This window comes from Scomber japonicus, chromosome 1, assembly GCF_027409825.1.
Source record: "Scomber japonicus isolate fScoJap1 chromosome 1, fScoJap1.pri, whole genome shotgun sequence".
Lineage (NCBI taxonomy): Eukaryota > Metazoa > Chordata > Actinopteri > Scombriformes > Scombridae > Scomber > Scomber japonicus.
Window position 1 is genome coordinate 9,801,914 of NC_070578.1, and position 26,498 is coordinate 9,828,411.

The following is a 26,498-nucleotide window of genomic DNA, read 5'->3' on the forward strand; positions in this document are numbered from 1 at the left end:
ATATATCTGAGAAAGGGTTGAAAGAATAAATTGAGGTCATACCCTTTGGGATCCAGCAGATCCCGGACCTTTTCGTTGTAGATCTCCATGTAAGAAACTTCAACGGTGAAACTCTCCTGCTCCCGCTGCTCCTTCTGGGTTCGCTCAAACAAAGCACTGCAAAGCCGGGGAATCAGCCCTGGCTGGTCCACTGAACCCATCATGGTGTACGACTTTCCTGAACCTGAACACACCACAGACACACACAAGAAAGATGTTCTCTTAAATGATATAGTGGAACAAATATGACTTACTAACTTCCAGCAATAGAATTAAAGGTAATACATTTAACAGACTGTAAACCTATTTGTATCATGTTGACCCCAGACTAGCGGAGATAAATTACCAGTTTGTCCATAGGCAAAGATACAGGCATTGTAGCCCTGGAAGGCATTGTGGAGAAGACTTTCCCCAAGGCACTGGAACACCACCTCCTGACCTGTTCTCACACACACACACATTACACAGAAAATGTTATTATGTTAGTTTGAATATCTTTGACAATTAAATGTCAAGCTTTGATGATGTGAACTGGGTCTGCTGACGAACTGACCGGCAAATCTTTCCTTATCCGTCTCATCCATGGACCAGAAACAGTAATCATAGGCAAAGACCTGGAGGAGATATAGTGACACAGCACAAACTGTTAACATCACAAGAAACACACAGGCAGGTTATATCATTACTATTAATTTATTTTTAACTTATCAATTTGCTTCCAATTCAGAGTCAAATTGAGGAAAATGTGTTTCTTTTTAAAAAATCATTCAACGATAAGTATAGTTCATTAGAAGTGTCATCTCGTTTATGCTGCACTGTGGGATTTTAAGTGATAGACAGTAGCGTCTTTGTTTAAAAAGGACATGATTCACAGTTATTGAATTAACTCATTACTGAAAATGTCTGTGTTTGTGTGGGTGGGTGTGCGTATGGGTGTGTGATGTTACCTTGGGCTGACTCCTGATGAAGTTGAGACGGTCAATGTCAACAGGAGAATGTAGAAAGACAGGAAGATGAGATTTAGTGCATGTTTGAGAGAATACAGTTACATGATACAGAGCAGGTTTCAGGTGTCATTTGTTCCAGGCTTAGATATGCAATCATTTATCTAGCTGTCTATCAGTGTCCCTCCAATTAGAAAAAAAGCTTTTCCTTTTCTTTTTTTTTTTACTTGAGCGCATATTTAATTGGCCCTGTATGTGTGTGAGAAGGTTGTTTACATGTTGTTTGTTTGGTCAAAATGAAGAGGATTTGTAAGGGCGTGTGTGTGTCTGGGTGAACTGTTGTGGGAATGTGTGTGTGATTGAGTGGTGGTGTTGGTGGTTGTGTTTGGTAGTGAAGTTGGCAGCGAAAGGAGGCAGTTTGTGGTGAAATCAGATGGTGGTCTAGAGGGGTAACTGGGTCGAGGTCACGCTCAAAAAGGAACAGAGAGATGGGAGGTGCGGGGGGGTGCCATTTTTTCCCAAAGTGACATTTAAAAAGAGGGGAAAAAGCCCCCGATACTGTGTTGATCCTTTATAGAAAAGATGAGAAAATATACGTACAAGCAGGCAAACACACGACACACGTGAACATGTCAGTATTTACATTTAGCCAACAGCCATGCCCTTTAAAACTCATCTTTTCAGCACACAGACGGTCACTCCATCTGGCTATATTTGACATATGGGGAATGTCAGCACATCCATGCCAGCTTAATCTGACTCTATCAAGTTTATTTTACAAACTATAAAACAATAAAAGGATATTACAGAAACATAAAGGCTCTTCTGCAGTGTAGAGAGAATAGAGCATGTCACGAGTAAATTACAAGGTTAGCTTTTGCAGTAACTTATACAAGCTGGTACAGCAATCACAAGTTAAGTTGGATGTGTCTTCATGTGCAAGAACTCGCTGTCACCAAGTGCAAAAAAGAAAGTTTTTTTTTTTTTTTGCCTGAGTGCCACACAGAGGTTCCCAAATGCTAATGATTATTCCTGACTGAATGGATATTTGGTGTTATTCTTGGCATTCTTTTTTTTTTTTTTGGCCTGGCAGGGGTTCTTGTTATTTTGTTTCCGTTAAAATTATAGAGGAAATACTGTACCACCATGCCCATGAGTGGAAAATCTTCACAATCCCCAAAGCAAACGTTGGTCTGTTTTCTCTATTTAGACATGTCAGATTTTTTACGTTGACACCATCATGATTTATCTGATAATCACTGCTGCATGGTTCATGGACTGTATCTTACCCGCACATTCTTACTGCATCTTTTATCTTACTTGCACATCGCAGTCAGATCTTAGCCATAAAAACATTGCATACCAATGCTTCGAGCATTTGGTTGACTGAAAAATAACCACGTTGAATAATTTGTTATTTTCAAGCCACTGTGTTCCATGTGCACAGGGCATTGCCATTTGGTGGGTGGGTTGAGTCAAATAGGCTTACTGCAATATATTAGGATTGGCGTCCCCCAAGGGAACAGAAACCGTATCACTGGTGGTTTTAGCCTTGTGTTAACTTATACAACAGCTTGACTGACTTAATTATTTCTTTGTCTTACGGTCAGTTGAGCATTTCCAATATAACATTTTCTGCAATGTCCACAAAAGTAAAACTCTTCTCTACAATCTTTTTTTTCCTGTACTTTCTCCTACTCCTCCTCCATCTGTGCAGTGCTGGCTCCGCCCACCAGGATAGGGCAGCTGTCTGTCAGAGAGCTGCATCAAGTCAGATGATGAGGCCAAAGGTTAGATTCTGCTGGTGGTTTATGCGAGCACACACACACAGACACACACACACATCCTTATGAGGACCCTCCACTACATTCATTTTATTTCTCGGTAATACAGACTATCAATGCTAAGTACCAAAACTCAAACTGGCCTTCGTAAAGATGGATGTACAGGAACGAACACACACACACACACACACGCAAACCCGTTCACACACCTGTTTCCTTTTACCCGTGCACATTCTTTATAAACCGCTAAAGCTGCACTTCTTGCACAGAGCAGCCAGCATCCAGTCCAATCTGTAACACTTCATATTTCATTGACGTTCCACTGCTGACATGTTGCGCTCTGAAGGCAAATACATGCAGCGTGATCTCTATCTGCTGCCTAATTGATTCCAGTAGATGTTCAAACCAAGATGTAATTAGGACCTCCCTAAGCAAAGATGTTGTTTACCCAGAGCAGAGTTTGCAGAGAGCGTGAAAGAAAATATTCTAGTGGTGATTTTATGGGTTTTCAATGTCTTAAAGTCAGGAAAAAAATAGATTAAATGTGCTTTACTCTTTAAATATACAAAAACAGGATGCAACAGGATCATTCTGCAATTCTGTGCAAACAATTTTTATGACAAAAACTTCACAGAGGGGGGTTTGCTTGGATTCCACGAGCTTCTCTGATATTAAATTGTTTGTGAATCCATGACTTCCTAATATTTCACTGTATGCTCATCCCAGGGGCTTTTTAGAGCATCCTACAACGCCTGCAATCTCCCCACAGTCACATCTCCAAACACTTCAAAGGGGGGGCAACGTGGCAGGTTTTGACGTACGTAGTGATGACAGCTGTCATGATTGCTTCAAAGGCTGCGGGCGAGAAGGGTCGCCCGTGTCTTGCGCTCAGACGCCCGTTTAACGAATCGAGCCCCCCGAACTCTCCGGCGGACCAATGAGCGGGGAGAGTGATGCGGTCAGGAGAGCTGTGAACCCGCCTCCCTCGGTCCTCGAACATTTCTATTCGTCCCTCCTCCCCCTTCGGCCTGCTCCTCTGCTCTGATCACCGTCATTTAAAAAATTACTTAATGCATGGTTGCATCCCCATCCCTCCTCCTCCTCTTTTTTCTCTACTGTTCTTGCATTCGACCCCCCCCCCCCCCCCCCCCGGCTCTCTCTCTCTGGGACTGTACCATCCACCGCTGTGTAGGGAGGAATGAGGAGTGGAGAATGGAAAGGAGGCTGGGACTGAGGCTGGAATGTTAAGCTGAAGCAGAATTGCAACGGAGTAACGTGGTACAAACTGACGGCAACAGACAGCAGGATCTACAGGAGCTCAGTACCGACTAACATGGGTACAGTGAACATGACAGACATGCATGATATCCTAGACATACATTAACTCTGCTCTAATCTGCACAAAGTGGACTGGAGATACCACTCTGCATTTTGAGACACAGACATACAAAGTCCAGTTCTCTACACTTGAATGCGGTCTTGAAGCAAGTCAAACAACTACTGAGGCTAAAACAAATACACCTCAAAAGCTACAGAAGTCATGTCAAGAAGGCCATGTTACACCAGCCAGTCTGAGGCTAATTTGTCGTGGTCATGTTTAAATCACATTCACACAGATTAGTTGTCTTTCAATATCAAACCAATGGTTTGACCACTGTTCCATAATTCAAGTTAAAAATCATTCAAATGAAGCTTGTTTGCATGTATTAAAATTAAGGGGGCAGTGCCAATATCAGATACAAAGTCTGCTCTTTCACTTCTACCTTCACTTCTGTTTTTCTGCTGCAGTTGTTTCAAGTAGACAGAAAATGAATCTAGCAATACACTATGTACAAGATTTATAAAATGGTCTGCAGCTTCACTGAAATGCTAATAGCGCATCAAAAGTCTTCAAAAACATACATGTGCTTATCAATAATTCCTTCCCTGATTGATTCGGACTGTGCCGAGTAGATAGTGAGTGGAACGTGGCACAGCATGTATTCTGACATGAAGGCCTTGAATTAAAAACCTCGTTGTGTGTGTGTGTGTGTGTGTGTGTGTGTTTTAACATATATATTTATTTCTCTATCCATGTGATGTGCATTAACTGCAACTTGATATTCATGCTGTCTGACACTCTCTTTCAAGTTTGCTGAAGTTCAACAAAAATATTAATGTCCTAGAAAATATAAATAGCATGGTTACTGTTTACAGTGGTATTAATATCAAGCTACTGAACAGTGGAACAGTTTATATGTAAGCTTTAAGTAAGACATTTCACTGTTCTACCAGCCAAACGGTGGTTAAATCTGCAGGCATTCCTCATGATGGGAGTGTGAACTGGGCATTAAATTGCTCTGCATGCGGCTAGAGTTCAGGCTCCAGTCAGGCCCTCTTTTCCCCAGATGTTTAGACCTGAGACAAAGCACATGAGGATGACTTGATGCTAATTTCATATAATCGTACCAGCCCACACAAGTCAGGGTTATGTCGCTGTCTGTCTACGATGGACCCAATATTCATGGTTTGGAAAAGTACACTACATGGGTGGTGGTGACTATGGTAACCTCCTCATATGTTTATGAGATGGACCAGAGCACTGTGTGACTGCTTTCTTCTTGTTGCAGATATACTGTAAAGCCGGGTTAAGCCACAAAGTAGGCGCCCTTTGCTTGGGTGAGAGGAAGATTTAAAGTCAAGTTTAAAAGGAGATCAGGGTGAGAAAGCTCAGAAGATACATGACAGATACTTAACATAGGTGATAGGTCAAAAGATCATTTAACATGGATTCTGGGCTTCCAAAGAAATGCTCAACCAACATTTGGCACATATAAGCAAGTGCAAATGTGCCATATACATTAAGAAAACTGCCTTTATACACATGTTGTTACACACATAAAAAACATCCAAACATCATGCCAACATAGCCGCATAGCCTCTCTGGTGAATCGTCTTGGAAACCTAAGCCGCCTGTGTCCGCCTCACTGACATCTGACAGGAGACAGATCGCCGTCAGGGTGAGCCAACATCCCGAGCTTCACCAGTCCAATGCAAACAGCCTCGGGTCATCATGCTAAACTGCAATGCCTGAACACGCGGCTGCAGGGGGAGGTTCGCTGTCTGCTAATCAGACAGGCTAGTACATGGTGCCCTAACACAGCGGCTCAAACAATGGAGGTTAGGACATCCCCTGGAGGCTGTGAAGTGATTCAGAGAGGGCAGGTAGAAACCAAATTCAATGTGTGTGACATGTATTGTGAGATTTCCAACATGAGACAGCAAAAAAAAGGAAAAAAAAGTGTAAACCCGGGCTCAGAGAGCATAGAGAGCTACATCATAGCAGTAACATCACCTTGATGATCCTCTGTAAAGTGGTGCTTACTGAAAGCTAAATACACAAAATCTATAAAACAAGATTGATGTAATCCACCACAGTGAGTCACTGAGAGGAGAAACGTGAGGAACTAAAGTATGGCCTGCCCAGTGAGCGCTGCTGCTGGAAAAAATGAATCAGACACACAAGCAGAACACAACAGACCGAGGAGAGAAAAAAAATTAAAAAAGGAAATGACGGTCCTTTCATATTATTTACACAGTGGTGGAAATCAAGTGCAAAAATCAAGTGCAAAAATTGTCAGGTGAAGAAGCGCACACTGGCACTTATGTGAGCTGCTTTGATGAACAAATGTTTCTAAAAAACTAAGTGAATGTTACTGTGTGAATTGAACTTTGTGCTTTTACAAAAGAAGAAATAATCAATTTAAATGTGCAAAGTTGTAGTTCTGCAGCTCAGACATTATATAAATGTTAATGTACCTTTACAGTGGAAACATGTTGGTCTACACAGTGAGTGAACAAGCTCTATATGGTTTCTTATTGTGTGGCAGGTTGTTCAAGGCTGTTAAACAGATCCTGTATGTGGCCTCGTCTGCTTTTATGGATGGGTGGACACAATAACGCTCCCACACCAGACTAGATGAGAGTGGATGTGCAGCCAAGTAGTCTTGAAAACTGACAGAAAAAAAACATATGTATACTTAATGAACACAACATCAGGATGCTGAGTTATATGTTTTTAATGTATACCTCTGAAAGGTCATAGTAGCAGATTACACCAGAGCACTAACCAATTAGGAAATGAAAGTAATCCAGCAGGCGAACACTGACAAATATAAAGCTATGCCTGGAAAAAGGTAAATAACCATCATTTAGCCCTTTTCTAATTGGTTAGTAAAACCAGCAAAGTCAACTTTAAAATAAACTGGTTCACAGTTCTTGTAATGGTATAAGTCAGGGAAAGAGCAATGTACTGTATGTTGTTGTCTACGTGTCTGATAACTGCAGAGTTTTCGAGGAGTATGTGGAAACTGCAGCAGATATAATATACTGTCCTGGCGTCTGTGTGGAGACTGAATAATTTGTAACCATGAAAATAGAAAGGGCAAAAAAAAAAAACAGCTTTGATGAGAAAAATGAGATAAATGGATACTGCATGTCCATAACTGAAAAAAGCAAATATGTGCTAATGTACTAGCTGTTGGGCATTTAGCCAGAGTCATAATCCACCAATAACTCAGTCTGGCAGAATGCACTTACTAACCAGAAGTCTATGGCGGAGACAGTCAACACTTCCCAGCTGCCGTGAACCATTTAGTGAAATGATATCAGCTCAGCCCCGGTAGCTTTTTTACCATTTAGTTGGATAGAAAGCAGTGTCTGACAGCCCAAATTAAAGAGAAAATCCTTCATTTGTATTCAAACAGAACTAATCCTTAGCTTTGGCAACAAATCTGACAAAACGCCAATGCAGACGGGTTTTTTTCCCTTTTTTTTTTTAAATCTGTGTCCGGCTGCAGAGACCAGGAGTCCAGTGCTGCTGAGGGTCAATATAAAAACACACACCAAGTCCTCCTCCAGAACAATCACTTGTGCTATTAATCTTTTCTTCTACGACCCTGAAGTATAATATTTATCGCCTCTCTAAAACATGACAGGGAATATTTGCTACACCTATTAGTTAGGGTCACATGACCACTGACCAAGGACATCCTGGCTAGAGCATTTTGCATAGAGAGCCAACATCCTGCCCAATTTCTTTATCAGCTTCTGGTTTGACTGTCAAAACCTCACAAGAGCCAGGTAGTACTGGTTTAATGCAAACAGAATAGTTGCTCTTATATCTTTGGTACATTTATATGATTTTTATTGTAAAAGGACAGCAGCCCATTTACCAAAGATCAATACAGATAATTGAGAAAAATACACTATACACTAAGATTGACTACGAAAGGGCTTACAACATCAGTTTATTGGACTGAGAATGTAATATTGTGGACTGCAAACCCATGTTTGTTTTTATAATCTGCCAGTCAAAAACAAACTTTTTCTTCCTTAAACGTTTAATATTTAAACTAATTGGATGTTAACTGCTGTTTTGGTCAGCAGACTGTTGTTTAAAAGCCTCTAACAGAATGTGAAAGCTGTTTCTCATTTATTCGCTGTGTTAAAAGCCTTGTGAATTTAATAACCTAATAATCCTGGCAACACATTGTGCAATTCAGTCTAATGGGCTATGAAGCACACGCGGCTTTGTAGACTCAGTCAGAAAGCTGCTCTATCTCTCTTTTTTATAGTATCTTCAGCAGATTCGTCTCTCCAAATTCAAACTATGGGCATCCTGGAAGCTGAGTTAACAACGTGCACCTGCAGCATCCTATCATTACTGCATACGTCTTCTACGCTTCCCATTCCTGTCTTTCTCAAGTGAAATGTTGAGTGAAAGATGTCCCTCCAAACGTAAACATCCTGTAAGTGTAAAGTGGCCACAAACAAACTAAATGAAAAATAGCATCTGCACACTGAGGACAGCAGTCAGCCCCATCCTCCTGCTGCTTCCTCGCTCCTTTGTCACTGAGAGATGGAGAGAGAAACTACAGCTCTGCTCTTGTTCAGTCCTCCATAAAAGTCACCGGGAAGTTTATGGTCGACAGATGCTCGAAGTAAATGACGGCCTTCCTTCCCCCCGAACCCTCTTCCAATCGTCTCCTCGCTCAAGTGAAGGGGTTCTGCGGTCACCGACAGCGACCCGAAGTTAACCTCCCCCAGTGTTGCCACGGAAACAGAAGAGCCGAGGAAAAAAAAAAAGGAGGAAGCCAGGCAGTGGGGAGTTACGACCCGACAGAGAGTCGAGAGAGGAGTGGAGTGGAGTCTGTCTTTTCATGTGTCAATTGTCTGTGTCTGTCTCGCTGCTGCAGCAGACACCTCTGACACTTGCACACACACACACACACATAAACACACAAATGTATGCCGCTGCTCCTGAATCTCAGGCCTGGAGGCAACATTATTCACTACATCTGATCCTGCAGTCTGTAGTCAGCTCCACCGGTCACAAGGAGATCTTTCTTCCAATACAGCTGGCTTCCTCCAAGGCGAGTCAACAGTTGAACACGGCCTACTGGCTGATTTGAAACCATTACACAGTTAAATAACACAAAAAACTAATTACTACAGCCTTTTCATTACAGATGAGTTGATTAACTTCACAATTTGTCGTCCCAACAGAGGTCTCTGGGTCTGATGGCTTCAAAAGCGCTCACTCTCTCAGATACACATTCCTGTTCTGCCCAATGCAACCACAGCCAACATGTCCTAATGCCTGTCAGTGCAGGGATTGGATGACTTAAGACTCCGACGTAGACTGACAGCCCAATCCAGTCAGTGAAACCCATAAAACAGCAGCTGGTTAAAGAGGATGGAGACTGAATGCGAGCCAAGCCAACCAGTGACAAGTGATTTGAAGTGAAATACACCTGTTTCAGCAGCTGGTTAGTCCAATTCTTGCCAAAAATGTACATCATGATGACAAAAGGGACATTCCAGACAAATCCGAAACATATTGAGACATAGCAGTTAGGGGGATCTGAGACACGGGAATACTTTGTGGTACTAGATGGGGTTAAAAGAATGAGTGGAATATAGACACAGCTGTAAGTCTGGCTGGAGCGCTCATGTGAGAGAAGGGCAGTAGCGTGGGAGGTCACAGGAGGCCCAGAGCAGCTGATAAGGAGCTACAGGATTCCATGAGTGCAAGGACTTAATCCAGATCAGTATGTTGTAAAGTAAGTGTGTAAGTGTAAACAATTGTTAAAAAACCCCCCATTATTTCTGTTGTGTTGCACAGAAGGCATGTTGTAATATACTCCACCCATCAAAAGGAGCTTAAATTCCTCTATGTGCACCAAATTGTTGAATTACATGTGTTAAAAGGGAATGAATGAGTGTTGTGGATGCTGGTTACAAACATACCTGGGGTCTCCTTTGCCCAGGTTAGTCACCGCTGGATGGAGGATGGTCTGGTTCTTTATCATCTCCACAACACATTTAGTGTTTAGTTCCTTTTCTGTGGATCGAACAATACACAGTGTTAACAAAACAAAGCAATACAATCCAGTATATCTGCTGCTGCTGTGCTGCTTAGCATCTGATTAGCTTAGCTATGGTTTTAGTGCGATTCCAGCTGAACTAGAAGTTGACCTGGATCAGCTGTCTGAAAGCTTACAAGCACGCACATGAGCCATTACTGGTGTTGTTGTGGTCTGCATCATTTGACATGTTTTTCACACTGTTACACATTTAGTAATTACAAGTGAATGCAGTTACATGGCGAGTGATGTCCTGTGTGCAACTCTAACCCTTGACAGTGATCTGATGGGTTGATGCAGCATTGATAGTCAATTTAGTTCCATCAGTGAATAAATTAAATGAGAAGCCATCTAAATTTTTCCTATGTGAAACCTTATCTTAACTGTACATGTTGTATAACTCCTAGTCTGCTTGCACTTGTGATCACTGATCAATCTTTTCAATCTACTACTGTATCAATAATCTGTATTAGCTTCCTCTAAAACTGCACTGGGGATTGCTCTAACAATAAATGTATGATTATTTTTTTTGTTTCTATGACTTCTACATTACTGGCAAACTAATCACACATCTTTCTTGCAGGTGCTGGACACGCGTTGGCGCATTAACACCTGTTTGTTATGTTTGTCAGATAATCAGTAATCTCAGGATTAAAAACAAATTAAGCAAGATGTGCCACCTCCCAATGTAATTACACAATTATGCAGGCTTCACACGAACAGTGTTGCCAAAGAACACACATGGAAAAAAACTGAAGCTTTAGGAAGGTCATCTGTCCTTAAACTGAACTTAATGATCTTTAAACTCTGCTGAAGCGTGTCTGCAGCAGGTTTTAAGTTAAACATCACATACAGTGACCTTCAGGTGATTTCTAGAGGACACAGCAACCGGGTTCAGACTAAACCACAACTCCTGAAGTCACAACAGTGAGGTTTCAATGAGTGTATAACTCTGATCCAGACAACACAAGTTTAAACCCGTCTTAAACCTTAAACCTCAGCTAAGCTCGTGACATAACACCCACTTGGTCTCGACGGTTTCTACATTATTACATGATGTTAAGTTGTATGTATTTCTGTCACTGCCAGCTCATCCAAATAGATTCACCTGATACACATTTGGATGCATAGATCTTAAACTGCAAACATTTATGAGGTACTTTTACTTTTATTGTTTACCAGCAAACTTAATTTAAAGGAAAAGGTTAATTACTGGCTGTGAAAGCACCTGTTTGAAGGCTGCTTCCTTGCCTGCTCTGTATTATGCACGAAGCAGAAGTTCAATAGTATAATAGGACAATAATTTCCAGTGGAACATCAAGCTCAAACAATTGTGTGCGCAGACTGGGAAACACCGAGACCAAAACTGACCTTTTACCTTAGAGTGAGCATGAGGTAATCAATAAAACAGGACTCGTCCAGGGCAATCAGTCTCTCTGACACACAAACACCACTAAAGACCTCCCATGGTGACCCCAGCCTGTTTGCTTCATGATGCAACACTTGGCTTCGGAGCACCAACTGGACATTTCCAACTCGGCACAAGGAGTGGTCCGAATGCTTTGTCCAGGAGTGTATTTGTGTTGTGAGACTGCGCAGGGTCAGCAAATTATTCCTCACACTGAGGGTTATAAGATCAAGGTTGTAGCAGCGCCTAATACAATTTCACTTCTCCATCATTTACAAAACTAAATAAATCACAAAATAAATGCCTCGTCGTTTTCTATGAACTTGAAAAAAGATGTCTGGTAATATTCCTAAGCATAATGTCCTACATATATTTGTTTTCATAACTGAGTCAGCCTTGTAACTGTCTAATAGAGGCTTTGCTGTGAAAGTAACCACCGAAAGCACTGGAAAATAACAACATGAACCGCACTGGAAATTCATGACGCTGGAAAGTCTCTCCATTCATGTGTCTTGCCAGTGAAACCTAATGATAGTTGTCCACGTACAGGCGACATGCTGCCAGCTTGTCAGGGGGCATTTAAAAAGATGGGGAATTACACTTTCCGGTTGAAAGATGAGCTCTTTAAACAAAGCGCCATGTCCTCCTAATTATTGTGTTCAAACAGGACTGTGTATCAGCGCTGGTTACTTGCAGACTATCAGTAGTTTTGCTGTTTGCTGCTGCTAATCGGTGCTGGGAGCAAAGCCGCTGATATTCTGCTTCTTCTTTAATGAGCATTTATGGACATTAGTGCAATTTATTACACAATATCATTAGACTTTATTACTGTGGTAAAATCGAATATGAAACTGTTATTGAGGCCCACAAGATATTGAATGAACATAATTAAGATCATATCAGTAATACTGTCTGTTTTTAATGAGGATAGTCTATATAGGTGTGAACTAACACAGAAACGGGTTCTATTATCCACCTGATTTGATCCGCTTTCAGGAATCTTGTTTGTAAAAGCAGGCAACAAAACTCAATGACAAATTCTTGTTTGGTTGATAAGATAAGGATGGGACTCTGGGTTCTTTGCCCTGCTGTGTTGCCCCCCTAGTAGGGATATCCTCTGCTATGTTTCCCCCTTTAACAGGGAGGTCAGAGGTCAGCACTAGAACAGCACTCCTTCAGCTGGAATTCAGTGTTTGCTCAAGAACATTATAGCAGCGAGGACACTCACTGATAATAAATAACTTCTGTGGGTCAAACACTCATAGCAATAAGAATCCATCCTGCTTTAAAGGCCATATGGAAGACACACCAGGTCCAGCTTTTACTTCAGTGGTGTGAGAGGTATCTGATCAACATATGTATCATCACCATTGGGCTGAGTATTCATCTGTAGACTGCTAAGATTATTTTATAGGCTATTACGCCCCAGATGACTATCTATAATTATTTTCTTCATTACAGAGCAGGCATGCAAGAGCAGGTTTGTTGCAGATCAGCAAATGTGTTTGGACAGGAAAACCCATTCTGTGGTTTCAATTCCTTTCTTCTACAGTAGTCTAAAGCAGTATTACACATTATCATTATTTCATAATTTTAATGCCTTTGGCTGCTTTTTCTAATGAAGGCATGACTACTGTTGAGCATGCCAGGGATGTGCAAGTGCAGTCAAATCAACTTGTCACTGTGAAGTATTTTGCCAGTTTTTCTAAAACAATAATGCAAGGCTCTCGCTGCTCAGAGAGGATTACAGAGAGAGAGAGAGAGAGAGAGGGACAGAGAGAGATGAGAAGGAGCAGTGTGAAATAAACCTTTCCTCAATGTGCATGTATTTACACTTGATATCAACTTATTGCTTTGGTGATAAAGCATGAATGATGCTACAAACACACATGTAAATGAGTTTTATCAGGCCATAATGGCTAGTTAAAAAAAAGAATGACACAAGTTACATCACCTTTTCTAACAGTGGCTTCTCAAGTAGACTACTATATTATATAATTTCCCTCCCTGAGATACAGATATGAATTTCAACAACTAGCTGTGCCTGTGCAAAGCAGGAACATTAGGGATTTGAGGCTAACTGGTCTGTTTAGAGAGCCTCGAGCCTGCTGTTCCTGCCAGGAACGCAGGGGTAGAGCTATGGAAACTTGGTGTCAAAAGGTCAGAGGACCTGAATCACTGTCCAATTCTTCTGCTGTCAAGGAGACTACAAAGCAGGGTGAGCCAACGGAGACTGAGTGACAAAAAGACAGTGAGAGCCAGAGAACAAGATGAAGTTAAACAGAGGGAGTGACACTGACATATAGGGGTGGGGGAAATCTGTTCTGCCATCTCTTCTGCTGATGCCTACATTACCCACATACCCCTGGTGCTGTGCTGCAGCTGTTCTTCCTGCTTAGCAGTGGGGAAAGTGTGATGTGGTATGGTAGGAAGGATAAATGTGCCCATTGTTATCTTCCTCTCCTTGCTCCATAACCAACTCCCACTTTCCACTGGCCTTCTCTCTCTGGTCCTTCCCTCGACTACTGGTGCTGAGGTTTGGCATGGCAGCCTTGACACATCAGCCAGGAAGGCGATTGGCCGCGGTGTTGCCGTTGCTACGCCGGGTTGCTCTGTTCTTCGAAGGCCACAGCCATGGGAACATGGGGCATTACGCAACGTTAGCAAATATTCATTCAGACTCACTCCCTTCCTGCCTTTGTCCAGCTAGGCAGCTACAGCACCTCTCCTCCTCAACCTGAGACACACAGGGACGGTGGCCTGGGGGTCAGAGAAGCCCACTAATTATTTCACTGTCACAGGTCTGAATCACTGGAACCAGCTGGGGGAAAGTTAGTGATGAAAGTGAATGAGTACTCCTCTTCTCCTTACTACTGCTACTGTATCCTGAAGCAACGGTCTGACAGCAGGAGACAGAAGAGGAGCTATGGTTGAACCTAAAAGTCTGAAAGTCATGGGCAGCAAATAAAAAGAAAAAGAAAGAAAACTTTCCTGCGGCGGGTAAGATTTGACATTTGTGTCACTTAAAATGACGTGACTGAAGAACTCCTCATCCACTGAGAGCTAATATGGCTTATGGGCGACTATTAACAATTGTAAAAGTCTTCTAATAACACTACTAAAGTGGACGGGAGTCCTATTCAGACAGAGGACCCATCAGAAAGGCACTACTGGAAACGTGGCACTGCTGGTTCCAAACCCGTTCCCGCTGCCATCAGCAAGCCATCAATTTGCCTGCTTGTTCTTTTTCACCAATATCATGATCACTTTTGTCTTGCCAGGCAATAGAATAGCAATGCAGACATTTGAACACAATGTTGACAGAAGAAGTCTTGCATGTTTTAAATTGTGCAACAGTGAAGCTCGGTCTGCAGCTACTGGTATTAGTGCTACTTTACATAAAAATGTTTTTCAACTTTTCCTTTCGCTCAGCAGCAAAAACTGGCTTTGAACCAGTTTCACATGTACTTCTCAAAGCAGCTCTTCAGTGGTTTGTCAGTTTTGACAAATAAGACTCAAGATGATCATTTGTCATCAGTGTAGAGGGGGTTTTAAATTACACTGGAATCGTGCTTATTTTTGAAAAAGCAGAGAGAGGCCTTTTCTTTTAAAGTGGCGTTAATCAAAAGCACAAAAAAAGTGGGTTGTTTCAGTCAAGAAAATCTGGCTCACAGTTTGCCATCACCTGCATCTGGCAGGTTAGTCGAGGAAAAACTCTCCTAATTAGTCATTCAGGGAGCTGCACAGTACAGCTGAAGTAGAAGAACACAGAAACAAACACCTCCTATCAGAAATGAAAGGCACAATGCTGGAAATATGTATTTACAGTAAATCCCTGCTGCTATGAATCCAGGAATTCCAGCAGAGCTAATCTGAAGCCTCTCTTGTTCTGTCTCGCCGTCTACAGAACAGCAGTGATGATAATCGACGCTGCCCGACGACATTAACCGACTCGTGGTTGCTGTTCACAGAAACACACGTGTCCAAAACAAATGTCTGACCTCGCACAGAGTAGTCACTGAAAAGGGTCATCCTTCCTGAAAGCTGAGTTTCTCTACATCATGGTAAATGCCTGCCTATGGGAACAATGAGGCAATCCACTGCCTTGGTCTTGTGACCGATTTCTCTAGCTCAGAGGAAGAGGAGGGGGGGGGGCAGTAACACGTGATTCATTCTGACAACCGGTTGTCGGTCAACCACTTTGCTTCAGCAGTTTTCCTCCTCCTCTTTTCATGGGACACATGGTCTCCCACGGCGAAAACACAACTTGGCAATCGACCAGAAAATGTCATCCGTGCCTTCTCGTGTACGGCACTGAAAAAATTTGCAAAAATAATTGACCGGAGCAGTTGAGCGTACGGATTTGTGCAACAGAGTGTCATTGTTGCTGAGGCTTTTCTAAAATTAGAGATGAGGATGTGAGCAGACATGTAGCAGCTCCAGGGACGATACATGCGTGTTGGCCTAATATTAGAGAGGCAGCGATGAGGAGAAAAGCATCTGTTTAGAAGAGACAAAAATCACCCTGCCACTGAATCTCTAGCAAATGACATCTTGTAACCAAGTAAAATGACCCCCCTGAGGAAGACTTTTTTGTGACATATTACTGTTATCTTCATTAAATCATATCAGCCAATACCTATGCTGTAAAACTACTGACTTGGCCGACCACTGCGGCAAGTGATACATGAAGTCCAGAAGCTGTTGGCGTCTGTTTCGGCCTGTGAAAGAGACAAAGCGTCTAGACATTCTTACAGTAGATCTCACACAAGAGCTCGGCTTTTAAATCTAACTGGATGGCATGCAGCCATGAGGGAAGCCCTGTGGCAGCACTGTGCACACATGTGCCATCCAGACCAGCCAGGGTACAGCTTTTTTTTTTTTTTTTTTTTTTAAATCTGCAGCAGCTCATTCCACTAATGGGTGGCGATTTCTGACTGGCATCCCATTCCCTAGAAATTAAACAGGGGGGGTGCTTAAGCCAAAGCAGCGTCCTAGAGTTACCATTATTGTGAGATGCAGCTTGTTTATAACTTGAGGTAGACTTGGATCATTAGTGTATTCTTAATGACAATCTGATAGTCAGTATTTAACATTGGTGACACTGTTTGCAAGATCACTTATACCCATTCTGATTGGTTGTAAAATTGAAAGATTTCTCCTTTAAATGAGACCAGGGTTGTGACTGGAATCAAACACGTTGAAGAACAGTAGTCTTCTTATTTGGGGGTGCATCTTTTGGGCTTGTGCAAAAAATGATGGTGCTTGGTAAGGGGTTAATGTGAATCTATTATATCCTGAGACAGATGAGAGTAAGTGTATCAATAACAATCCAAAATCTGAGCAGACTTGAGCCTCTCTCTCTCACCTCTCCTGTTCATGGGCCGTACACGAACAGCCACCTTGACATTGGCGTCGTCCAGGCTGGGCTCCCCCATGCTGACTCCTTTACCAAGGGGTGGGAGGTAGCGCTGATCCAAAATAAATCAGCTCTTCAGCTGAACAATCATCCAAAAACCTGGAAATGGTGCGCTAGCCGGACAGTCGGCCAGCTAGCTTCGCTCAGCTCTGCTCCATAGACCAAGCATGTCCACGGAAAAACAAAAAAAGCCTGGACAAAAAATCCTGCAGGAAGCCAGCCGCCGCGCTTACTTATCCTCTTCTTCTGCTCATATTCCTGGCTAATTTAGATCCACAGAGGCGCAGAGGCTGAAAAAAATGGAAAGGAGAAATGGAAATGAAGTGATATATTACATCAGCTGGTGGATGTGACTGAGCAAACATATGCTATCTGCAAGGCGAAAAAAACGGGGCTAGCCAGCTAATTTGCCAGGCAAACTGAAAGGGGAGCAGCTCCAGCAAAATAGGCAAGTTTTAACCCTTAGGCTACATAACATCACCAGACACACCAACCAAGGTTTCGAGCTACATACCGTGTTGAATTCATCCCAGACGTGACACCGTTACCATACACGCATAGCCCGAGAGAGACCCCCAGAGAACCGCCTGGCGATGGTCTACACAGCCTCTTCAACGCAGTCCACAATGTCCTCCCTGAGTGTCGAGCTGTAGCAGGCAGCAGCATCCGCCCTTCCGCCTCCGTGTCCTGCCTTCAAGTTAAAATCAACTGTCAAACTCACCATGAACTAAAATTAGTCTTTTTTTCATTTTTTTTGGCTGTGTAACATTTAAAAATGCGACGACGCTTTATTGTGTGTGTTAATTTTAGCGTCACAGCTAAAATATGGCTTTGTTATAGCTTATTGCTATTACTGTCGCTTTTTTGTAAGGTAGCCAAAACAGTTGATATAAACCAGGGACCGACGTCAAGTGCTCGCATGTCTTTTAAAGTTCAATTTTGTTTTAAGACTAGCAATAGCTGGGTAATAGCCGAAATAAGCTAATATTTAACATTACTGGCACATTGTTGTATCCCTTCCGCTCCTGCTGCATTTTACAGAGCACGAATATAAGCACATGTTCACTGTGAGACACTTAACATATTGGTGTTATTGTATTTAAACAATTTATTTCAACAATACGACACTCTTATAACATTATTAGTAGCCTAAATTTGAGCTAGTTTCTTTACAGTTGCTATGTCAGTAACCACCTGGGGACGTTAACGTTACACAAGCCGGACCGTTAATGTCATATTAGAGAGTAAAAGTGCCGGTCAGGTTGCTGAGGAGTCCACGTAAAAGGCTTTCTGTGAGAAATATATCAAATAGAAACAACCGCTACATTTATTTTAGATTAAAAAATAAAAAAAATGGAAAAGTACTTGTTACCAGATGTGTTCAAGATCCCAGTCAATCAGTTAGTCGCTTTATTTTTTCCCCACCCGTATTCTGAGAAGACCCGCCCTAATCTACATCTGATTGGCTCCGACCCTAACCCTATCCAATCCTAGCTCTCATGCCTGAATTTGACCAACCAAATCAACGAAGGCAACGAGTACTAGCCAATAAGAGGCAGATAAGGGCGGGTCTTCGCAGAATACGGGTGGGGAAAAATAGGCGAGTCAGTCAGGCGACACTTCCGCTGTCCAGCAACAATGTCACCACAATACAATTAACACTTCCCATTGTAGTTTTCAGAACAAACCCTGATAATCCAATCCAATCCAATTTACATTCAATGTAGGTCAGTCTGGTTAAGTCCAGGAGTATTTCTACTCACACAAGTGCACAGTCAAAAACATTCCAGGACTGTTCCATAGAAACTACACTACAAGACACACAATGCAGTACTGAGATTTTAAAACGAAAATCTGTACACTCAAATGCATGCATTTTGATTGTAATATTTCTTGTTTATTATATTAACTGTTTCATATATTGCATCTTTTATACTGACAAAAATATAGAACAACAATGCTTTTAAGTCAACTCATCTGAAATGGTAAAGTATGGTTATGTAAAATATGATACTGCACCATGAGCTGTCAAACTTATAAAATCCCATTCAGTTCCAAAGCTTACAAAGATGCCCAATAGAGACACATATAGCCATATAAAACATACAGTGGCAAGTTGGAATATTTATTCTGTGTATGGTACCTCTAAACACACGCACACTTAAATATATAAGCTTCATGGTTGACAAGATTTTATTTTTTACATATATAATTTCTGTAAATCTTACTGCTTTGTTGCCATGACTGTGATACAGAAGATACAGGACACACACATGACTATATTACTGTTATTTTGTGAAGCAAGTACCAGAAGTAGAAATGTAAAGGACTGTTGTCAATCCTGATGTGACTGTACCATGAGCCTTGAAGACTGGAAGGTTTCTGACACATGCTGGACATTTGTGGAACTGCAGGCAAAGAACTAAATCTTCATAGAGGATCCTGAGACAATAAATTACATATGTGGGCCTTTACTGTAAAGTTTATATCATATATGTAGTGACTGGTGTATTATTTACAGTGTTACATTGTCATATTATTACACAATATGCAATACCTTGTGAGGGAGCAGATCATTTTTGTGCTTCTAAGAAAGAAAGTGAAAGTATGTGCCCACACATTTAAATGAATGGGGCTGGGGGTCAAAGGCTGAAACAGTTAACTGTCAGTTTACTCTCATCTTGTGCTGTTCCTCAAAATGTCTGATGTAAAGCAGAAATTTAAGCGTGAATAATGATAGAATCCATCAGCTACAGTGTGGACTTTAAATGGATCATTAAATACACTGATGTATTTAAGGCCTCCTAAGAAGCACTAGACTGTAGCAAAAAGTAATTGATAATAAATATTATGGACCACTGTATCAGGGCCTTTGTCACAGGCCATGCTACTCTGTGACCCAGTATCTCCTGTCCCTCTCTACACTTAGAAACATCCAATAAAGATCAAAGGCCATTAAACCAGTCATAAAAAGGGACATTACCTGTGGTTAAAAATTAGATGGGTGCCAATTCGTCAATAACATTTTTACAGCTTCTAAAGAAACCCACATAATACATTTTCAGTGCAATTAAAGAGTGAGCACATGTAAGCATATCTTCAACATTTTAAAATGTATTTGTATTCTTAAGAATGGACAGAGTTTACCAAACTGAACTTCTCCAAAATCTCTAAAGGTACAATTTCAATCAGCTTTCACCGACTGCAAATAGGAACTGGTCTCTTCACTCATCTTTTTTTAGTCAAGAAAATGAGACCTCCAAATGTTCTTCTCTCACACAAAATGTCTCAAAGTCTGATCATTAACATTTATTGTGTAGGTTTTGTATTTACAAAACAGAGTAATTGTACAATTCATTGTATAAAATAAGGAAGTCTGGATGATCATTTTTCTCCCCAGTTTCTCTTATTGGAAGCCAAATCCAACCACAAGAGATACCCTGTGTCTTATTTAACTGCAGTCAAAGAGGCATTTGAGATCAAGAAATTCATAGATGTGTGAACACTAACACACAATGTTGTATTTCAGCAGAGAGGTCAGAGGTCAGGTTGGCAGCAGATGTGGGATATGATGTGCTGCTCATGGGCCCTGTCACAAGAAGCAGACAGCTGCTGGAGTATAATCAGTGGAGCAGTCCAGACCACTAGAGGACACTCTTCTGCAAGATATAGAAGCATTCAAGTGTAATGTGGTTGATGCTTTGTAAAAACCTGTCCTTACAGACTGGAGTTTACCACTTGTTTTACCTTAACATACTGTGGTTTCTTTATGGCATAAACTGTTGTCTGAAAAAATATGATTATATTTGTTAATATTAGTGTTGGTTTGCCTGGTGTTCAGTGAGTTATGTTCAAAAAAACTTACATCACTTAAGCTCAAACCAAACACTGTTTCCTTTGTGAACTGCAGTTATCTGAAATGGCGATCAGAAGGACGGAGCATATACGTAACTCTTGTCGTCACCGTGTCAAGAGCGTAGGCAGAGGGGAGAAGGATGCAGGCAGAGACGGGACCTCGCCTCTCTTTTCCAGGAACCACAAACACACAAGCGTCTGCTGTCATCAATTACGTCTGAATGATGTTTGGCTGTTTGGCTGTCATTTTTTTCACTGGATGTCTCCCAGTGTGAATGTACTGCGATAATATCCAGTATGTGACAGATTATTGGCAGAAAAGTGCATTGGTTTTATGGTAAGCCATAGTGCAAATACAAATGTGCATTTGCAAATTAAATATACAGTATTGAGACTACTCTTAAAACACTGTGTAAACCTATATTGTAAAGAGTCTGCAAAAGCCAATGTAAACAGATATTGCACTTTAGGATGTAGATGCAATTTTACTGAGATGATGCACTTAAATTGTCAGATTAAAAAAGTTAAACAGTCACATGGACATTTGGGTTTTAGTGTTTTAGTCTTCCTGAAGAATGATCTTGATGGAGAAATACATACTGTACACACAAAACCCACTATTTAGACAATTATTGTGAGAGGTTAAAGTCATTACTGAAACAGTAGTCAATCTATTTTCATTTTAGATTAAGGATTAGAGTATAAATATGTCTTATTTCCAGGATAGGTAACAAGCTGTTGTGGACCGAAAAGCATGCTCATGAAACATATGAGGTATAATTTAAGCTGTCAGTCACTCAGAAGATAGCAAAGTTAAGGTAAGGAGCTGGAAGGCAAGCAGGGGATGGTCTAAAGTCAGACTGTTTCATTCAATCAGGCATTAAAGAAAGAAATCACCAAAAGCACTCATGCAAATAAATAAATGTTGACTTCATCCTCTTGAAGTCAACATTTATAGGAGTATCATCCAGAAATGTCAACCTGTGAGGATCAAGCTGCTGATCTGAGTCATGCACAGAGCAGACAGACATGGCATATCTTACCTAGGACTTCTTCTTTGCCTTTTTAATTAAGTATAACAGTATGTGCTGGACACTTGAATAGAGCAGAGCCATCATTAATGTCATTCATAATACTAATAATAATGCTTTTCTCACTATGACATGTCAAAATGTCTGATATGAAAATGGCCTGTAGACAAATGGCATATACTGTGTTATATACCGCCTCAATGGTATGAGGGAAGTTAATTGTTTCTTTGAACATATTAATATAACTTCTATTTATCTGACACACATGGTGATTAAAATAAGTAGAGTTTATGTCTGGCTTCAATTCTTTACACGCTGCAGTGTAAATAATTCATTGGTGCAATTCATGTGATCAGTTTACTGTATTCACCTAAATATAACTACCTGTGAACATGATATTTCCCAACTTAAAATATTGATGAGGGCTGCCTGAATACTCCACTGAACAATGCTCAGTTTGCATTTTGGGTAAACAAGTTGCCTCTTCCAAATTCTGGCAAATGATTGCATATAATAGGATTGGCCTTGTCTGTTTCGAGTGATATATCTGATCTTGACATGCAAACAACTCATCATCCAGCACATGAATTGGTGTACCGAATGGCTGAGAAGGAACAGGTGAGGGGGCAGAAGGAGGGATCAGGTGGCTGAAAGAGTGAGAAACTTGCTGAAGGTGATAAGTGGACAGGTGACAGCAATCCCCCATTGCAAGGCTAAAGTGGTGAATGAGTCAACAATGATGTACACTCAGGAGGCACATCGTATCGTTATCTGACTCAACATTTACTGTTTTGAACTGATCAGCCTGCTTACGTCTAAGAGAATTTAATTTTCAATCCTCTGCTCCTCTTTCTCGTCCCTTTGCTCTGACGTATGGTGCTGCGCAACTACTGAGGGGAAGCGAAGGAGAGGATGTCAGAGGCGCACCAGTCCTCTTATACGTAGGAGAACTGGAAATAGCAGGTTTTAAGCAGAAGAAGTGTGGGCCAGAGCACGCAGGAGAAAAGGCTGTCGGAGCTGACACATTGGGTGGATAAAAAAAAAAAAAAAATCAAGTTAATGCAAGTTTGTTTACTTTCCTTCAAGCTGGTTAATTTAAAGTAAATGTTTGCACCCCACTGCTGAAGGAAAGCAGGAGAGGTGAGAGTGATTAAGACTCCCGAGGGGTTTTCCTATGCAAAGGGCAGGGGCTTTGAAGAATATTGAGATGGCTACTTCTGTTTTTATTATTCCATTTCAATTAGCATCTTTCACTCAGGGTAATGAGGAAATTAGCCTCCTGTTATCTCCCTCAGACAGATATACATACAGTAAATACATGTCAAATGAGAAGGCAGAGGTCAACTGAGAGGCGTATTCAGGAAGAGAATGGATGGGGGCAGTTTGAGGATAAGTCTTATTTTTGAAGTTTTGGCTTCTATCAGATACAATAACATTGTGTTCATCAAATGAATTGCTGAGATCCGGAAACACTGTGTTTATGAACAGCTATGGTTTGTATGGCAGGTCAAAGTTTACAGCGTGTAGTTTGGGATTTAATCATATTGTTCACCTCTGATTATTTCATTTCCTCTTTGTCTTCTTTTATTCATATTGCTGCAGTCCTTGTTCTTAGAAATTAACCCAGTGAGTGCAATTGTGTTATTATATGTATAAATGATGGCCAAACTATTAAAATAAGATAAAAATAAGGAGTTTAGAGCACTAAACACAAAGTGCATCTGAGTCTGATTGGAAGCTGGTGTTGTCATTATCTTGCAGGTATTTGATCATAAACCAAATTGGACAATTGAAACTGGACAATTAAATGTAAATATGTCCTTTAAAAATAAAGAAGAAGAAGAAAAAAGAATGTCCATTTTGCCTTGTGTTTCTGTTTGGCCACAGCATCTCATCCACATTGAGACACTGCTCTACATTAATTTCTGACATGATGAACTCAATGTTAATACCACTGAATGGATGCTTGCAAGTCATCCTGTGGTCTGGAACCATACATTCTTATTCACACCTTTCACTTCCTGCTTTGATTAACTGCTGACCAATTTGGTTGCTAGAATGTTATTATTATTAGCATTAAAAAACTGTACAGAAATGTGTGTGGCGTTTTAAAAAAAGCCAGCCTGAGTGAAAAGCAGAATATATGCCTTTATTATGGCAAAACCAAATTAAGGATTTGGGAATCGAGGGTCTGGATTTTGTCAGTGTATTTCCAGTACTGATGATAGTGTACACTGATGACATACTGATGATAACTGATGATACAGATAAGAGTAAAAATAGTCTGTCCATGAAGTGAATAGTGACAAAAAGGATACAAGGAGCAAAGAGGGTGAACTTTTTCATAGACGTTAAACAATTTTGTAAGTATGTTTGTATTTGTAGTTCATTTCTGAAGAAATCATCTGACGTATTTTATTTGTACATCCAATATCAATATGTGTAAATGGTGGTCATCTCTAGTAAATGGAGCTTTCTCTTGTTTCTTTTGCCTTGCATGTGTGCGGGTGGGGTGTGGGTGTGGTGATGTGAGTGATAAGGGTGGAGGGGTAGACAGGGAAGGTCTGAATCCTTATCTGCTTCTTTGTTAAGATGACATGATTACAGTAATTGTTCCGGCCACTAATCAGACCAAAGCAGGAGATGCTGTGTGTGTGTGTGTGTGTATGTGTGTGTGTGTGTGTGTGTGTGTGTGTGTGTGTGTGTGTGTGTGTGTGTGTGTGTGTGTGTGTGTGTGTGTGTGTGTGTGTGTGTGTGTTCATGCGTATGTTCATCTGTGTTTATGTGTGTACCTGCTTTTTGAGTAATGATTAGCTGAAAGATCAGTTTTGGGGATTCTCAACTTTATCTCAGTTTAGTGTCGGTCAACATCCAAGCATACGTAACATTTTGGATCATACAAGAAAGCTGATTGGTTACAGCTGTAGTCTAGCCATGGTGATGATTAATGCACAAATGTGTGTATGTGAGTGTATTTGTGTAAAACTGCACTTGTAAAATTGCAATAATCTTTTTGTTAGATAAACTAGCTTCTCAACAAGGTCAAAGTTATCTTTTCAATTTTTGTGTCACAAGATGTTTTTGGTATTTTCTCCAGCAGTTGGGGCTGAAGTTGCTTGCTTAAGGACATACTCACAGTTGTAACTGAGGGCACCACCCATTCATCCTGCCCGTGCAGGTAGCGATAATGTGATAAATTAAATGGTCCCCATACTGTGGACATTAAACAGCTTTTCTTGTTTCCTGGTCTGTCAGCAGCAGACAGACAGCAGTCGCAACAGGTTTCATGAGCCAGTTGGTGATTGGAGTGCTGCTTGGTTGAATTCCCAAAAGGCCTGGGGAATCCAGGCGGGATGGAGACATAATTGAGTGATGCTACCCTTCAGCAGTGTACACAGACACAGACGCACACACACTGACAGACACACTGTTTCAGTGACTGCTTGTTATTGAAAACTATTTGTACTTTTTATCCCCCAGTCATACCTTCTCCTTGTCTATCTTCACTAAGTGAAGGTTAAAAAGAAGGCTGTGTGGAAAACAAATATTGTCAACCACACAGTCTTGATCTTAAAACTTTAAAAAGGACTTTTAGTGTTTTTCCAGCCAGTAAAATATTGAGAGTAGAACTCTCATCTTCTCAGATATAGACCCCAATGATCTGTATGTTAGTATTTTGGCTGGAAAACAACATAATGCAATGATATTCAACACTTAAACATGATCTGTGAGTAGTCCACCTGATGGCATGGTCACGACCTGAGCAATGTGATGTCACCCTGTCCATTACAAGAGACAAAGTGATGCATCATTCCTCCAACATCTTCCAAACCCAAAACAAACCAGCCAAACCCTAATGGGATCTCAAATGGTTCCTTAATACAATTGTCATTATTGCCTATTGCCTCTGTGGAGGGCACGGCGGGGATTAGGGCTGCAGTTAGTGCTGAGTGTATGCAGGGGGGTGGAGGTATGAGGCTGAAAGCAGAGCCCTGCTCAGAAGACAGTGGAGATTGCTCTTTATGGCCTTGGTGGCGGAGGTCCATGCCAGAATATGGCCGTCCATTACAGCAGGCTCTATTAGGTTAATGACTTTAGCAGCTTTATGGCCATGAGCTCATTACTTAGACAGCCCAATCTAATCAGCAGCTGCACCGTTGCCCACCGACACAGCAAACCGGTTTGTGGGTAAAAATGGACCCAAGGGTTTTCCCTGTGCAGCCCGAGAGATACTCATGGTTTCTGTCTTGTATAGACAGAAGCTTCTTGCCAAGGGAAGCATACATGTACATTTACTCATGACCACACAGTGCACTCGAAGTATACGCTGTGACGATTCATGACAATTCACGGGTCCACTGACATCAGACCCATGTAAGACTATGACGTACATGACCATGTATTTGTGACCACGCAGTGCACTTTAAGTAGATGCTTCCATAACTTTTAGCGATTCATGGGTCCAACTGACAGACTCATGTAAGACTATGACATACATGCACTGCAGAAATGATAAAGGCTGCTCAAATATCTCTGTGTTAGTGTAGATACATAATCTTTTAGCCTCCATTAGACGGGAAGAAAGTGATGATAAACAGCAGCAGCAGCAGCA

General features: G+C 41.3%; 1 protein-coding gene across 3 annotated transcripts in view; it reads right to left on the reverse strand.

Moving 5' to 3' along the window:
- Positions 1–17,666, reverse strand: part of kif13ba (kinesin family member 13Ba) — a 36,677-nt gene extending 19,011 nt beyond the window's left edge. For all 3 annotated transcript variants that reach the window (XR_008323381.1, XM_053338640.1, XM_053338562.1), the window contains exons 1-7: positions 17,515–17,666; positions 16,950–17,290; positions 10,058–10,151; positions 987–999; positions 593–653; positions 386–478; positions 43–223 (exon numbers count right to left, since the gene is read on the reverse strand). Coding sequence is in view for 2 of the 3 variants with exons in the window: in XM_053338640.1 (XP_053194615.1) it covers positions 43–223; positions 386–478; positions 593–653; positions 987–999; positions 10,058–10,151; positions 16,950–17,019 (512 nt within the window). In the remaining variant the exon portion in view is untranslated. The remainder of the gene's footprint in view (positions 1–42; positions 224–385; positions 479–592; positions 654–986; positions 1,000–10,057; positions 10,152–16,949; positions 17,291–17,514) is intronic.
- Positions 17,667–26,498: the final 8,832 nt, after the last annotated feature.